Genomic DNA, 15,634 nt, shown 5'->3' with positions numbered 1-15,634 from the left:
AACTTCAATATGCATACTTCTCTTTCTCTGGTCGCCTAGCTAGAACACGTGCTTCTTTAGAGCACCTAATCTTATCCTTAGTACTTACAGTCTCCTTCTTTGCAATCCTTCTATTCCAAAGAGGGTTTCCCAGATTCTCACCTGCCTTTAACCTTATTTTCTTAGATAATAAGAAGGTAGCTAAATGGTAGTGATTTTTTTTAATCCAAAAGGCGTTTTGTAGAACAAGAGATGTTTACAAAAGTAAGTCTCGATATCTCTGTAATTTAATTTTGAAAAATATGCTTAGCTATTATTTTATAGTAGGTTGGTTTTAGAAATCATATTCTTCTATAATTTAATTTGTCGATATATTAGTATTTCTAAATTTTAAACTAATTTGAGTTTGATCCTTTGATGTGCTTTCGCTGCATTAGGCTCTTATCCCTACACTTCTAACTAACCTATGTACTTTAATTGAAACAGATGCTTTAGAGATTGATGAATGGAAGAAAGAGAGTGAAACACTTAAATGTTGTTTTTTTTTTGTTTAGATTTTTGTTGGTTTTTCTTTAACGTTATGTGTGCTCTTTGATTCATTTTTATATTGATATGTAAGAATCAATGAGGAAATTAAAAGAAATTTGAAGAATTATTGAAAAAAATAGTTCAAGGATGTTAGATATTATATTAAATTTACCTTCACCTATAAGCTTAAGCTTTTGAGTTGATTGGTGGTTTAAGATTGTTGGATTTTATGTTCTAAAACTCTTAGTTTGTAAATGATAAAATTATTTCTATTTGTAATAAAGTTGCTATATATTGAGGTTTATTTAGTAAATTTTTTATTGAATATTTAAATTGCTTATGTCACATTAGAAACCCTAAAATCCAATAAACTAAGATCCATAACTATGAGTATGATTACTTAAACTTTATTTAGAGACATAAAAGTGGATCAAGTTCGAGTACATAGCTAGAAAAATTTATTACAAATAAGGGTAGGTACCTTAGTCTAGGGACACTTTTAAATGTGACCCACTTTGTAGTTAGTTCAAACAATGTGATTTTAAATCGTTTATATAGAGACATGCGAGTGAGGGTGTCCTCATATAAAAGAGTTTGTATAAAATTAAACCAAGAAATTAGTCAATTTTACTTTATAATGTCGTTTACTGTTTAAGACCCACTATTTCAACACAAGGACGACCTAGGCAACTTAACCTTAGTCTTGAGCTAACTATGAACTTCTATTTATTTGAGATTATCCTTTGATACACATGAATGAGAGGAGCCAAATTTTGTCGTCTCCCAAGCCTTTAACTTGATGGGTAAGACCAGACAGATAGCTAGAGACATATGGTGAAAGATGTAATTCACTCCTACCCACTTTTGGAATGGTAGAGAACTTGTTTCCTTAATGCTGACTCCAAAAAGGGGTGCAACCTCTCATTGACTTTAGAAGGATTCAGTTTAGTGGTTGGACCACAAACTAATTGTTCATTAAAGGATAAGTTGGGACTTAAGGAAAATGATGTAATTGAAAGAATGGAATTCCTAAAGCGGAAGAGTCTGAACGCGATGCAAATGGAATTTAATTTGAAAAAAAAATGAATTCAGAGAAAACAAAAGAAAAGCCTAAACAAGTTTCTAAGGAAGAAAAGGAAAAAGAAACTATCCTTTGTAGAATCTCCCAAGAACTCTTTGAATCTCCAATAATACCATGAAGTCTTCCTCGTTATTCTCAAGGTGAAAATCAACAGAGAGTTGTGGGCTTCTGTGATTTGATTTGGTGAAAAGAAAAACTTTTGTTTTCTAAGAGATTTTGTGATAATGCTCTTTTTTAGAAGATTGTATCTTAACCACTTTTAATAAGAGAGATGGAGGGGGAAGTTATCAAATAACTCCCTCCCTCTCCCTTCACGTAGCATTAATTAAAATAAAATAAAATAAATAAATATAAATTTAAACCATATTATATCTCATATAATATAAACTTTATATTATATCATATATAATATAACCAATGGCTTAGATTTCTCATATGACTTATAGTTCTAATATGAATCAAATCCATATTAATTTTAACCTATAGTTTATTCATTCCCTTTTGAACAATTCAAATTAAACGAAAATAAATTTGATTCTCATTTATTCTTATTGAGCTAACAATGAGACGTTATGGATCTATAGAATGAAGCTCAAATTATATGAGATTAATTAATTAAAATCTTTAATTAATTAAAATCTTTAATTAATTAATTTTTATTCATTAACTATTAGTGATTTCCACTAAAGATTGATGGTCGCACCCTTCTTACTATAGATATATTTTTTGTGTCCATTAGATATAACCAATCAACACTGTAATGACCCTTCACAATTACTCGTAAGTATAACTAGGCCATAAATTATCATTTTGCCCTTGTAGTTACATTTAACTCCTTAAGTACCATTGATTCTTCTAATGAATAATAAGTTATAGTCCCATAGCTGAACTCTTCTTAGGCCAAGAGAGGGTGGGACACCACATTATTCAAGCCCTAGAATCAACCCTTAAGAGAGCAGCTAATCTACTTACTCTATCTATAAAGAAGGAGTGAATTCCTCATTACAAGAAATTAGGATTCTCCCGACGCAGAGAAAGACGTCGAGAGAAAAATTGTCAAAAATGAAAGGATCTTTCAATGTCCAGTGTAAAATGTCGGGAGAAAACACTGTTTTCAGCGCCGTAAAATATATGTGGGGCATTATATGTTTTTCCAACGCCATGCACCATGCGTCAGGGTGGCATTGGAAATTACGTGTTATCCCGACGCGTCATGTATGAGTCGAGAAAGATCAGTCAGAAATTAGGCCATATTAATTATGGCAGACATGTATTCTCCACACCATGCATCATGCACTGGAGACGGCATCGGGAATAAGGAGCAGCCCCGACGCTATTGTTGTGCGTCAGAAACGATGTCAGGAATAAGGAGCATTTCCGATGTCGTTAGTGGGATCTCCTGATGTTTTTGGGCTGCGTCGGGAGATCTTCTATAAATTTCATTTCATTTCTGTGAAACATAGAATCGAAACGGCAAAGGAAAAAAAAAGAGAGAAGTAAAACGAAGAAGGATTCTACCGTTGTGCCCTTCGCCCACCGTTGCCCTTGCCGCCGTCATCCATTGTCGTCGTCTACCGCCGTACATTGAGGTAAGTTTATAATCATTAGTTTTTAGGTTTATTTAGATAGTTTAGGGTTTTTTTTAAAAAAAATTATTTTAGGATTTTGTTTTGGAATAGATTTTTGTTTGTGAAATGTATTGTTGTATTGAAGGTGTGTTGAATTGAAACTTTGAATGTTGTTGAATTAAAATTTGAAGTGGGTTAAATAAAAATTTTAGGGGGGGGTTTCAATGGAAATTTTAAAGTGGGTGGGGGTTGGTTTAATTTAAAATTTGAAGTGGGTTTAGTTGAATTTAAATTTTAAAGGAGGAGTTTAAAGTTGAATAGAAAATTTGAAGGGGGGATAAATTTAAATTTTGAAGGGGGTGGAGGAATGAATTGAAAATTTGAAATGGATGAGGGTTGAATAGAAATTTTGAAGGGGGTGGGGGGTTTGAATTGAAAATTTGAGTGGGGCAATCCAATTTGTTTGCGTTAAAAATTCTATAATATGTGTTAAGATTTGTTTTGGCTATCTTGCAGTTATGGTAGCTTGTTTGTGTTGAATAACTTGGTTGTTGATTTAGGATGGCTATTCTACAGTTATAGTAGCCTTTTTTGTTCTGAATTTGTTTCTATTTGGGATGTTTTCAAGGGTGATAGTAGGATAGCTTGTAAGGTAGCATTGTTGGAAGGGGTGAGTAGGATGCGAAGATTGAAGTATTTTGTTGTTAATAAATAGGTTGTGTTGGCGATCCTGCAGTTATGGTAGCCTCTGTAGTTTGGAGTTAGTTTTAGTGAAAATTTTGAGAGATTGTATATTAGTGAAAAATAATAGTGAAAATTCAGGGGAGTAAGTTATGGACGTGAAAGGAGAGAGAAATGTTTCCAATCAAACCTATTTATGTTTTAGGGACTTAAAGGATGGTCAATGGTTGGATGAAACTTAGGAATAAGTTCTCCCTTGAGTATAGAGAGGGAGTGACCCAATTTTTTAGAATTTGCCAAATTTCACATTGATGCCTACGATTAAGGTGTTCATGCAAGAGATGTATGAATTTAAATTGGAGTTCATTAGAGGGTGTGGAACAACATCTATTGACTATTGGAATATCCTCTTGCTACATAGAATGAGTGTATCATGGAGAGTCATTAAGCTTTAGAGGTACATACATCTTTGAGGAAGGAACTAGTAGTACCCTTTTGATGAAGGAACTAGTAGTAGGCAATTTAATAAAGAAGATGATATGTTTGGTATGGTAAATGATTTACAAGCCTTGATTGAAAAGAAGAGGAAACAAAGGAACGTCGTTTGCAAGATGAAATGTCGATGAATATTGGGATAGATATAAATGAAGATAGAACAAACATATTTTAGGACTTATTGAATGAAGCACGTAATGAGTTGTATCCTGGTTGTTCTGAATTTTTGTCATTAATTTTTTTTGGTTAAGTTGATGCATGTAAAGGTTCTAAATGATTGGAGTAACAAGTCATTCGACATGTTGTTAGAACTCTTAAGAGCAGCGTTTCCAATATGTAGTAGTACTATCCCTAGTTCATTTTAAGAAGCTAAACGAAAACTTTGTGACTTGGGCTTGGGATACGAGACTATTCACGCATGCAAGTACGATTGTGTATTGTATTGGAAAGAGTTTGCTGATTTGAAACGTTGTCCTACATGTGACGAGTAGAAATCGTTGTGAGCCATCGAGTGGATGACCACATCGAGGATGACACTCTGTGCAAGAGTAACGTTGATCTCACAATCGTTGAAAGACAGGTTGTGCGTTATGTCACTGACGACTTCATGGACGATGTGGATGAACACTTGTCACATGCAAGTGACGACAACAAATTATAGTGATAAACCACGTACCCAAATATTTATGTAGTTTATATATTTTGATTCTAGCTATGTTTTCGTATTTGCTTATTGAATATTTGTTTTCTATGTCCACAAGCATTATATCGTCATACCCACGAAATAATTTTCTCGAGATGGACGATATGTTCCTTGAGTTTGAAAACGATTTAGATAACCTTGCGGGAGGGTCGTTGTCGGTGGGCGACAATTCGAGTCTAATAATTTCCTACATTTTAACTTAGGATTATTTCATGTTTTTTTTTCTCTAATATTATATGTTATTATAATTTATTAAGCAGGATCGTCTACTCAACCATCTGCAACTCCCGCTCCTAGGAGACGTGCGCAATCTCGGCTCCTAAAGTTGGAGCGCTATGTTACAGTCAATGGGCGCATTCTGATGACGATCGCCCCTGGAGCGGAGAAGCCTATTTCCCCATAGGTCATTCGCTTTAGCCAGGCGATAGGCGTGTTGGCAGAAAATACATTGAGGTCGTCGAGGGCGACCTTCAGGTAATTAAGTTCCACTACATATTTATGATTTTATTTGAAACATATCTAAGTTAACCAATCTAATGTGTTATTTTTGTAATGTATAACGGTTTTTTGTGCTTGATTTCAATGATCAAGCAATGAATAGGTTTGTTAAGCATTAAATGCTCAGCACCTTTAAAAAGTTTCGGACCAACTGTCACAGACACTTCAAAAAGTACAGCGACCCCGAGGAGGCTCGTGCCAACCCACTCAATATATTGGTGGGACGTGATGAGGATTGGCACTTCCTCTACGACCATTACATGAGTCGTGCATTCCAGGTGAACAATTGAACCATTTGTCATGATTAATTATGATTTCAACTTTTAATATGTATAAGAACTATACAATATAATTGTTTTCATGCAGGAGCAATCATGGACGAACAAGGCTGCAGGACAAAAGAAACCTTACAATCATAGCAGCGGGTCAAAGTCGTTTCTACAACGATAACACGAGCTCGCTGAGAAAAAAAGGGAGTCGGTCGACTGTGTGGAGTTGTTATAAGAAACACACATTCGAGCTGGAACGTTCGTGTCGCAGGCCGCAGAGGATGCACATGTAAGTTATTGAAGCAACACTTATGCCCTTATTCATTATCCTCTTTTTGCGTTACCTAACTTGGTTTTTAAATTTGTTGCAAAATAAAATGCTGGAACCCCAGTCCCAACCTATCCCAGAGGGTAGTCAGCCGCTCTTTAGAGATGAGATATGCGATCAGGTGTTGGGTAGATGACCAGGCTACTCAAAAGGCCTTGGTTGGGAACCCAAGCTGAAGGTCCGCAAGACGACGAGTGCAAGGAGTTCCACGATGTCATGTCCATAGTCCACAGAATAAGAGATTGAATTACAAGCTAAACTTAATGAAGCTTTGGAACGGATTAAAGCACAAGATAGAAATCACCAAGCGTTAGCTTCAGAAGTGGAACAAATGTGAAAGCTGATACAAAACTTGACTCGAGCACAGCAAGGCCTACCACATGATCCCTAGCTTTGCAATACGTATATATGTCTCCATTATTCTTAAGTTTTTGCAATGATAGTATACAGTGACGATATGGATATATATACTAAACTTAGCTACTTTTTTATCGTTGTAGGATCCGTGGTGTAGAATGGCGCGTACAAAGCTTATTAGGAGACATATGACTTTTTTTGTGCTTCTTTGTATTTTGAATACTATATTTTTTGTATTATGAACGCTATTATGTTTTTTTGAACTTCTTCGTATTATCAATATTAAATTTTTTTTGTTCAATTTTTGTTTGAATTTCGTAATTTACTAATTTATTTTGAATTGTTTTTAATTTAATCTAAAAGAAACGTGATTATTTCACAAAATAGAGAATTTGTTTGAGGAAAATATTTTAGGAAACAAATAAAAATTTAAATATTAAAAAATACATATAAAAAGGAATTTCTGACACAAACAACATCGAGAATAGGTTGCACATGACAAGTCAAAAATAGGTTTTCCCGATGCATATCAGACGTCGACTTTAAGTACATTAGGAGAAATCATTCCCGATGCACAGAGAGACGTCAGAAAGGATCACTTTGAGAATTACGATTCACTACGCGTGGCACTCGTCAGCCAATCAGACATCGGGATAAAGTTATTCCTGACATATTGTTAGTGATGCGTCGAGAATACTTCTCACGACGCATTTCTACCGACGACCTTCTTAACGCAGGAAACGACGTCAAGATATCTTTTCTCGACATTTTTATCACTTTCCCTAAGTTTTTGCTATATTCGGAGTCCCTCCGCTTCTTGTAGAACTTTAGAACAATTGTAACAACTACAAAAGTAGATCGTATTCGTAGTGTCACCAAGATAAGGTATATAGCCTTATCCATCTACTATAGATCATTTAGGTTATCACTTAAACATGATTAAACTTAATCCACTTGTATGTCTTCATATATATATATATATTTAGGTTACAAAAGATAACCTTGGATGTTAATTTATTGGTTTTTGTGGGTTAATGCAAATAAATGTCAAAAAAATAAAACACTTTATTTTACTAGATAAATAAAATGCTTGTATAATACAATTACACACTACAAGACCACGAGATTTAGGACATTAACCCCAACAGTAATTACATGGGGGTAAAACAAACATTTGGCCTAACCATAATTATGAAGAACTGGTGAATGGTTGACTTACTGCCGATAGTTATATCGTGTGGACACAAATAGAACTATAGTGAGGAGACTTTAGTCAGTTAATCTTATATCCTTGCAGCTCATGATCTATAAGTCCATTAGGTCCTCTATTCGCCCATATCGGACTAAACCTTGGAACAGTCAGATGAATTAATTGGAAGTGTTCGAATTGTTTTAGAGAGTAAAGGTTGGTTATATACGATATACTTAACGTAAAATCATTTTAATACAATTAGAAGAAATGGAAATATTTAAGTATTGTTTATACGAATAAAGATTCATATCCAAATCATCTATTTTGAGAGAAGTTAGTATTAAGTGCAAAATTAATTTAATATTTGATATTAAATTAATATAATCAATTAAAATAATGAATTAATTATTTAGAGTTAATTTTATAAAAAATTAATCGTTTGAATTATTTATATAAAATTAATTTAAAAATCAATAATGGATTTTAGAAATTTATTATTTTAATAGAATTTAGGAAATTCAATTTTATGTTAGTGGAAGTTTATGGACTTATGATGTAATGCCTGACAACGTAATCCTTGCTTCTTGCTTCTCTTAAATACTTATTAGAATGAAAGTTGTCCCTACTGACCAACACGAGGACTTTTTAGCATGTTTTATCCTCACCCACATACACCCTAGGAAAATTTTTCAAGCTAAGCATGTCTTAACGTTGGAGTTCCTATGATTGAGCCATCGAAAAGAAAGGTACACCTTGTTGATATAGATAGTAACTCCAATTCTTTTTAGTCTTTCTTAACCTTACTTTCATATCGTCAAGATTTATCTCATAAAAATATAATATTGGTTTATTCATGTCTCCCTTCTAAACTCAGGCCAAGACTTAAGTTGGATTGACTTAGGAGTGCAAACTTCTAAGGGTTTTCATAGGCGGCCAAAGAAACTTAGGCGAGAAGGGGCAAGTCTTGAGAGGTTATTGAGGTTGCATGGTTGAAGTTGCCTAAGTGCTGAACAAGAAATCCACTACTAGCGAGAGGAAGTCATGTGCGATTAAGTAAAGGAGGTTAGCTTGGCATTTTAGTTGAAGACTTAGGCATGAAAGCTTATGTTAGGCAAAGTGATGAAATGTGTAGGTGTTCAAGCCAAGTCGGTCAAATGGTTTTTAGGTGTATAGCACGCCTCACTTATTTTTGCGGCAAGCAGGATGTGTCAAAGGGTTAGCATGAAGGATCATTATAAATAGGTAACTTCAGAAGAGGAGAGCTTCCAAACCACTGTGCATTTTACTCAAACACTTGCAAAATTCATATTTTGAGCCTAGTTTTCAGAGTAGGACTGCTAGACAAAAGTAAGGAGAGGAAAATTAAGTTTAGACTTCAAGAAGAGAGAAATGTCATTTTTTAGAGCAATCTAAGTAGAGTTCACTTTTAAGAAGCTATAGGACGTATCTTTTGGATTTTCTAGCTGACATTTTGAGGTAAGCAAGTTACAACATTTCCATATAAATTTGTAAATAAAGTTATTGAAGTTATAGATTTTTAGTTATTAATTTTTAAAGTCAAGTTAAAATTCTAGACGAAAAATCAATTTTGGGAAGGGCTTGAGTCTGGTTGAGTGTCAAGAAAGTTAAGGCGGGTTGGGCACAAGATTTGGACAAAAGAGGTTAGTGAGCTTGCACTATGACCAATGCTGCGTCCTCGACCAAGGAGGTGCGCAACAACCTCTATGCCCAAGGACGTGTACGGGATGCTCTGCGCATGAGGTTAGCATGTGGCAAGGCTGGGCAGAGCCCTACGAGCTACTCTATTGCATCACAACCCTCTACCATCTCTAGACACCACCATTCAGGAAATTTTATTTGAGGAGAAAGGACTTGGCATTGTCTTCTCTCTGTACTTTGACGTTACTCTTACAACTACTCATCTACGACTTGCTAATGAGTTCACTTTCTGCAAAAATTGTAAACTTCATGGTCATAAGTTTGCTAACTGTCTTACCAGTGAGTGCATATATTGTCACAAGCAGGTCACATCTTGGAAAACTATTCAACTCGATCACACCATCCTTCTGGTCACTCACATAAACCCAAGTTTTTACCTAAAACTGGTTCTTCATCTGTTGTTTCTACTACCACACCATCTGATATCACTACAACTTCGAGCTTTCAGTTAAATGATCTTCATGACTTACTTAAACAGGTGATCTCTTCCAACTCTATGCTTTTGTTGTCACCTCAGATACTTCTTGGCTTCTTGACCCAGCTTGTAGTAATCATATGACTTCTGGTATCTCATTGTTGTTCTCCCCTGTTCCTGTTTAATCCCTTCCCCCAATCCACTCCGCTGATGGTAATCATATGTCTATTTCTCACACTACCACTGTTAATACACCCACCATCAATCTTTTCCCCCACCTATCATGTCCAAAATCTCACATTCAACCTACCCTCTGTTGGCCAATTATGTGATCTCGAACCAACCATTCTCTTTTCTTCTCATGGTTGTTAAGTTTAGGATCCACAGATGGTGCAAGTGATTGGTACAACACTTTTTATGTGTTTCCACCCATATCTGCACCAGTCACTAATAACCCTACATATCAGTGGCATCTTCACCTTGGTCATGCATCCTCTGATTAACTTCGTAATTTAGTTTCTACTAGCACTTTGAATAATGTCTTTAAATGTAATCCTTTTAACTGTTTAAATTGCAAACTTGCGAAACAACCTACTTTATCCTTTACTACTTCTGCTTCGTTATGTGATGCACCATTTGGCCAAATTCATTCTAACATTTGGGGTCCTACTCCATGTACTACTGTTAATGGTTGTCGATATTTTGTTTTATTTATTGATGATTATTCTCATTTTACTTGGATTTACTTTCTTAAACATCGTTCTTCCTTATATCAAATCTACGTTGGTTTTGCAAATATGGTTCACACACAATTCTCTTGCACAATTAAAATTCTTCGCATAGATCACTAGAAGAAAAAAGGTATTTTCCAACGCACAAAAGTTTTGGGAGATAAATGAAAAAGCGTCAAGAAAGGATCTTTCGATGCGTAAACGCGTGTCGAGATCGAAATCGGGCAAAATGAGTCTGGATAGGATCTTCGAACGTACAAGATTATGGCATCAGGAGATGTGTGTAGGATCTCCTGACGCTTAATCTTGTGCATCGAGAGATTCTATAACTTTTTTTTTTAAAATACCTTCCATTATTAAATGGAAGGTATTATGTATTCACGAGGAGCCTTTCCAAAAAAAAAAAAAAGTATTTCGAAATTAGTATTATTTTCAAATTCATCCAAAGTTAAAAATGTAAAAACTGAACTCCATCCTTACAAACATTTTCTCAAAGTATAGGCCTTACCATTTTTACCCTGTAAGCTAAAGCATAACAAAAAAAATCAAAGATAAACATTTAACATCCTGACTAAGAGGAACCAAAATGTAGATTCATCATAAAATCATAAAATAGAACAAAGTCTACAGAGCTAAATGGAAAATAAATAAACAAATAAATCTATCCACCTGGTTTAGTCATCACACGCGGTGGGCCACGATCGATGACCACTACAACATCTTCTTCTTTATTTTTTTCTTTCTTCTCTATGTTGTACCATCATCCTTGGCGTCAAACCCTAAACCCTAATAGTAGCACACAATGTCCTCTTCCTCTTCTTCTCAAATATGTGAAGAAAGACAGATCAAAAGAAGAAAAACAAAGGTAACAAGGGGAAGAAGAAGGAAGAAGAAAAGAAAAGAGAAGGAAGGAGAAGGAGAAGGAGAAAGAGAATAAGAGAAGAAAAGAAGAAAAGAAAAGAGAAGGGCTAGACACGTTGGAATGAGGAAAAAAACGAAGAAAAAAAGAAGGGAGAGAGAATTGATGGTCTTGGGATTTTAAAGGATAACTCCTATCGACGCTCAAAATTGCGTTGGGAGTTATCCAACCACTACCAATGCTTTAATAAAGAATTGATAGCTCTCATCTATCTTCTGACGCATTAAGTAATGTATCGGGAGTTCTCTCACATCTCTTGAGTCAATTGTTAAGGCATTAGGAGATAAGGCATCTATCGATACAGTAGTTTGTGCCAGTAGATGCCTTAGCTCCCAAAGCGATTTCTCTCGACTTTGTAAATCGACGTCGGGAGATCCAGAATTTCTTGTAGTGGATGATTCATGGAATATAAGGACTCTTGTCTTCTTTCCTTCATTGTCCAACAAAGCACTCTAATTCAACGTTCATGTCTGCACACCTCCCAACAAAATGGAAGAGCCTAACGCAAACACAGTCACATTCTAGATTCTGTTCGTGCTCAACTTCTCTGTGCTTCCTGTCTCAAAATTTTTTTGGGAGAGTTTGAACAACTATACAGTACTCCCACTCTTACTCTAATTTCGAAGTCTTTGGTTATGCATGCTTTGTGTTATTACATCCTCATGAACATACCAAACTTGAACCTCGTGCTCGTCTATGTTGTTTCTTGGGTTATGGTACTGAACATAAAGGATTTCATTGTGGGATCCCATCTCTAAAAAATTACGTATATCTCATCATGTCACTTTTTAAGAATATCATATGTTTTCTAGTCTTTCTTCATTCCATACATCTCTATCTAGTCCTCACCCATTCTTCACAAATCGTTCTACTGATCTATTCCCCACTTCTGACTCACCACCCAACACTACACCTTGTCCTCTACCCATATCTAAGCTCACTCAATCTAATCCTATCTCTGCGCTCTTGGATCTTCCATATGCCCCTTGTGAGGAACCTGAATCTAACTTGTCTGACGTTCCACTCGGGTAAGAGAAAATCCTTCTCATCTTAAAGATTACCATTGTTTTTCCACTATTATTTCTTTGGTTGAACTTTCCTTGTATAAGGAAGCCAGTACTAACCCTTTGTGGCAGCAAGCAATAAATGAAGAACTTTGAGCCTTAGAAAAGACTCATGAGCCTTAAAAAAGACTCATACTTATGACTATGTTGGCTCACCTCCTAGAAAGAAACCTATTGGTTGTAAATGAATTTTTAAAATAAAAACTCACTCTGATGGCTCTATTGAACGATACAAAGTATGACTTATGGCTAAAGGCTATAATCAGGAATATGACATTGATTATGAAGAAATGTTTGCTTTAGTGGCTCGAATAACGTCTGTTCGTAGTCTTTTAGCCATCGCAGTTGCAAAACAATGACCCCTCCTTCAAATGGATGTTAAAAGTGTGTTTCTAAATGGCACCCTATCTGAAGAAGTCTATATGAAACCACCACCCGGTACTACTCCGCCACCTTAGAAAGTGTGATTTCTTCGTCGTGCTCTCTATGGTTCTCAAACAAGCTCCATGAGCTTGGTTTGCAACATTCAGCTCCACTATTACTCAACTTGGGTTTACTTTCAGCTCTTACGATTCTACCTTATTTACTCGTCAGACACCCCATTCTCCTTCTTTTATATGTTGATGACATGATTGTTACTGGAGATGACTTTCAAGCCATATCTGATTTGCAATGTTACCTGGGCAAGCACTTTGAGATGAAGAATTTAGGAACCCTTAGCTATTTTCTTGATCTTGAGATCTCATCCTTGTCTAATGGCTACTACTTATCTAAAGCCAAGTATGCCTCTAATCTCCTAACTCGGTCTAGTATCACTGATTCTCTCACATCCTCAACTCCTCTAGATCTGAATGTGCGACTCACTCCTTTTGATGGTGTTCCTCTTGACGATCCCACTCTGGATCGACAACTTGTTGGCAGTTTGATTTACTTAATTGTGACCCATCCTGATATTGCGTATGTAGTTCACATTGTTAGTCAATTCATGGCTGCTCCTCGCACTATTCACTTCAGTGCTATCATCCGTATTTTACACAATATTAAAAGCACTTTGGGTCATGGTCTACAATTCTCCTCACAGTCTCTCTGATTCTTTCTGGATTCTCTGATGTTGATTTGGTGGGTGATCCTACTAATAGAAGGTCCACCACTGGTTACTGCTTCTATTTAGGTGATGCTCTCATTTCCTAGCATAGCAAGAAAGAAACTGTTGTTTTCCATTCCAGCATAGAGTCTGAATATCATGCTCTAGCTGATACCACTTTAGAATTAATATGGCTTTGTTGGCTTCTCAATGATATGGGGGTCCCACAAAGATCACCCATTATTCTTCATTGTGATAATCATAATGCCATTCAAATTGCACACATTGATGTATTTCATGAACGAACAAAGCACATTGAGAATGTTTGTCACTTTGTTCGGCATCATCTTCAAAGCAACAAATTCTATCTCCAATCCATCTCTACCACTGACCAACCAGTAGATATCTTCACAAATGCTCTCCATTCTCCTTGTTTCATCAGTTACTTCTCAAACTCAAGGTGACATCTTAAGTTTGAGGGAGGTGTTGCCGTAATTTTAGTAATCAACTGTATTTTTTGTTCATAATTATCTTGTATTTATTTTTCTATCTTTTCCTGATATTAGTTTCATAGTGTGTATAATTAGCCTTGTATTAGTTTGTAAAATTCACTGAAATAATATTATTCAAAATAAAATTGTCCTAAATCATGAAAAGAAGTACAAAAAAGTCGAAAATGATGAAAAAAGTAGCACTTCAATGCTCAATATAGAGCAATCTAGGAATTGATTCTACCTGAAGATGAGATTGGACGATCATTAGATAACACTTTCTCTATTTTTCTTATCTTTAACTTCCCTACGTAGTTTTGATTCCAAACTTGATTTTGTCTTATCGAAATGATGTTTGCTTGATTTTCTTAGCTTTCTAGGGCTAAAGTTTTAACATTACTATAAATTTTTTAGTACTCTTTGTGTTTGTATAACATCACAAAGTATGAGAGTATTAAACAAGGATGGAAAAATCAATGCTCTTCCATTTCCTCTTTTTCTCTCTACTCTAGTGAATGATTTCCATCCGTATACTAACAATAAGAGCATTGATTTTTCCTAACAGATAGTAAATCCAACTCTTGAAAGTTTATAGTTACTTTTTTAAAGTAACAAAAATGAGATATTAATGGATTGTCCATATACTAATGATTTATCTATTGTTTTGTGCTTACAATAGATGCATCCATGCTTATGTTAGAATTTTACACAAAGGTTAGGACAAATAGTTCCTAGTGAGGAGTTCCACTTATCTTTTGAGTCTAGAGGTCTTCCTCGTTTCCTTAAGATTTAATCTACTTCCTCTTTCTCTTTGAAAACTTGACACTGGAGATTAGACTTGAATAACTAAAGATGTATAAGAGAGGGCCAATTGAATTTTGGTCTAACTATCTTTTTTTTTACCTATTTTGCAAGGAGCTCTCTCGAACCCACTTCTTATTAGGTTTGAGTCTGATTTTGGGATTTGGTAACTTAGTTTAGTTGGAGAAGTATAGATAACATCTACAAAATACTAAGGAAGTTTTTTCCTTCTCAAAAGTATAATAGTATATTAAAAGAAATAAAATGTTCTATTTTCTATATAAATTACCAGCAAAATAATAATAAAGTTTAGATCCAAAAAACCATTACCCAAAATGATGATTAAATAAAAAAGAAAATCCAAAAGAAAATAAAAGAAAAGGTGAGATGGAGACCCAAAGAGAGAAGCGAAAGCGAGGGAAATGAACAATGGGCTATGGGAGACAGACATAAGCATAGAGACTGAATTTTGGCGTTAGTTTGGTGAGACAACAACGTCTTCACACTCAAGAGAGGGACGTATGTGCTGACAATCTTCGCCGAAAGATAAGCTCCTTCAACTTTTTTTTTTTTCTTTCAAACAAATATTATTCAATAGGGAATCCATTGATTTTTCCCCTCGTTCAATTGCGTTATATTTTTGGCGTTTTTCAGCAGCAAATCCATTCATTAGTTTAAACTACTGCGTTTCGATTTGATTATTAATTGGTCTTTTTGAAGGAAGATGAGTA

At 35.2% G+C, this 15,634-nt stretch overlaps 1 protein-coding gene across 1 annotated transcript; it reads left to right on the top strand.

The window, feature by feature from the left end:
* The first annotated feature begins 13,155 nt into the window (after nucleotides 1-13,155).
* On the top strand, nucleotides 13,156-13,617 carry LOC107991321 (uncharacterized mitochondrial protein AtMg00810-like). The gene has a single exon (XM_017046138.2). The coding sequence runs from the start codon at nucleotides 13,156-13,158 to the stop codon at nucleotides 13,615-13,617; it is 462 nt and encodes a 153-aa protein (XP_016901627.2).
* The last annotated feature ends 2,017 nt before the right edge of the window (nucleotides 13,618-15,634 follow it).

Source organism: Cucumis melo, chromosome 10 (genome assembly GCF_025177605.1).
Source record: "Cucumis melo cultivar AY chromosome 10, USDA_Cmelo_AY_1.0, whole genome shotgun sequence".
Taxonomy (NCBI): domain Eukaryota; kingdom Viridiplantae; phylum Streptophyta; class Magnoliopsida; order Cucurbitales; family Cucurbitaceae; genus Cucumis; species Cucumis melo.
This window is presented reverse-complemented; position numbering and strand designations above follow the sequence as displayed.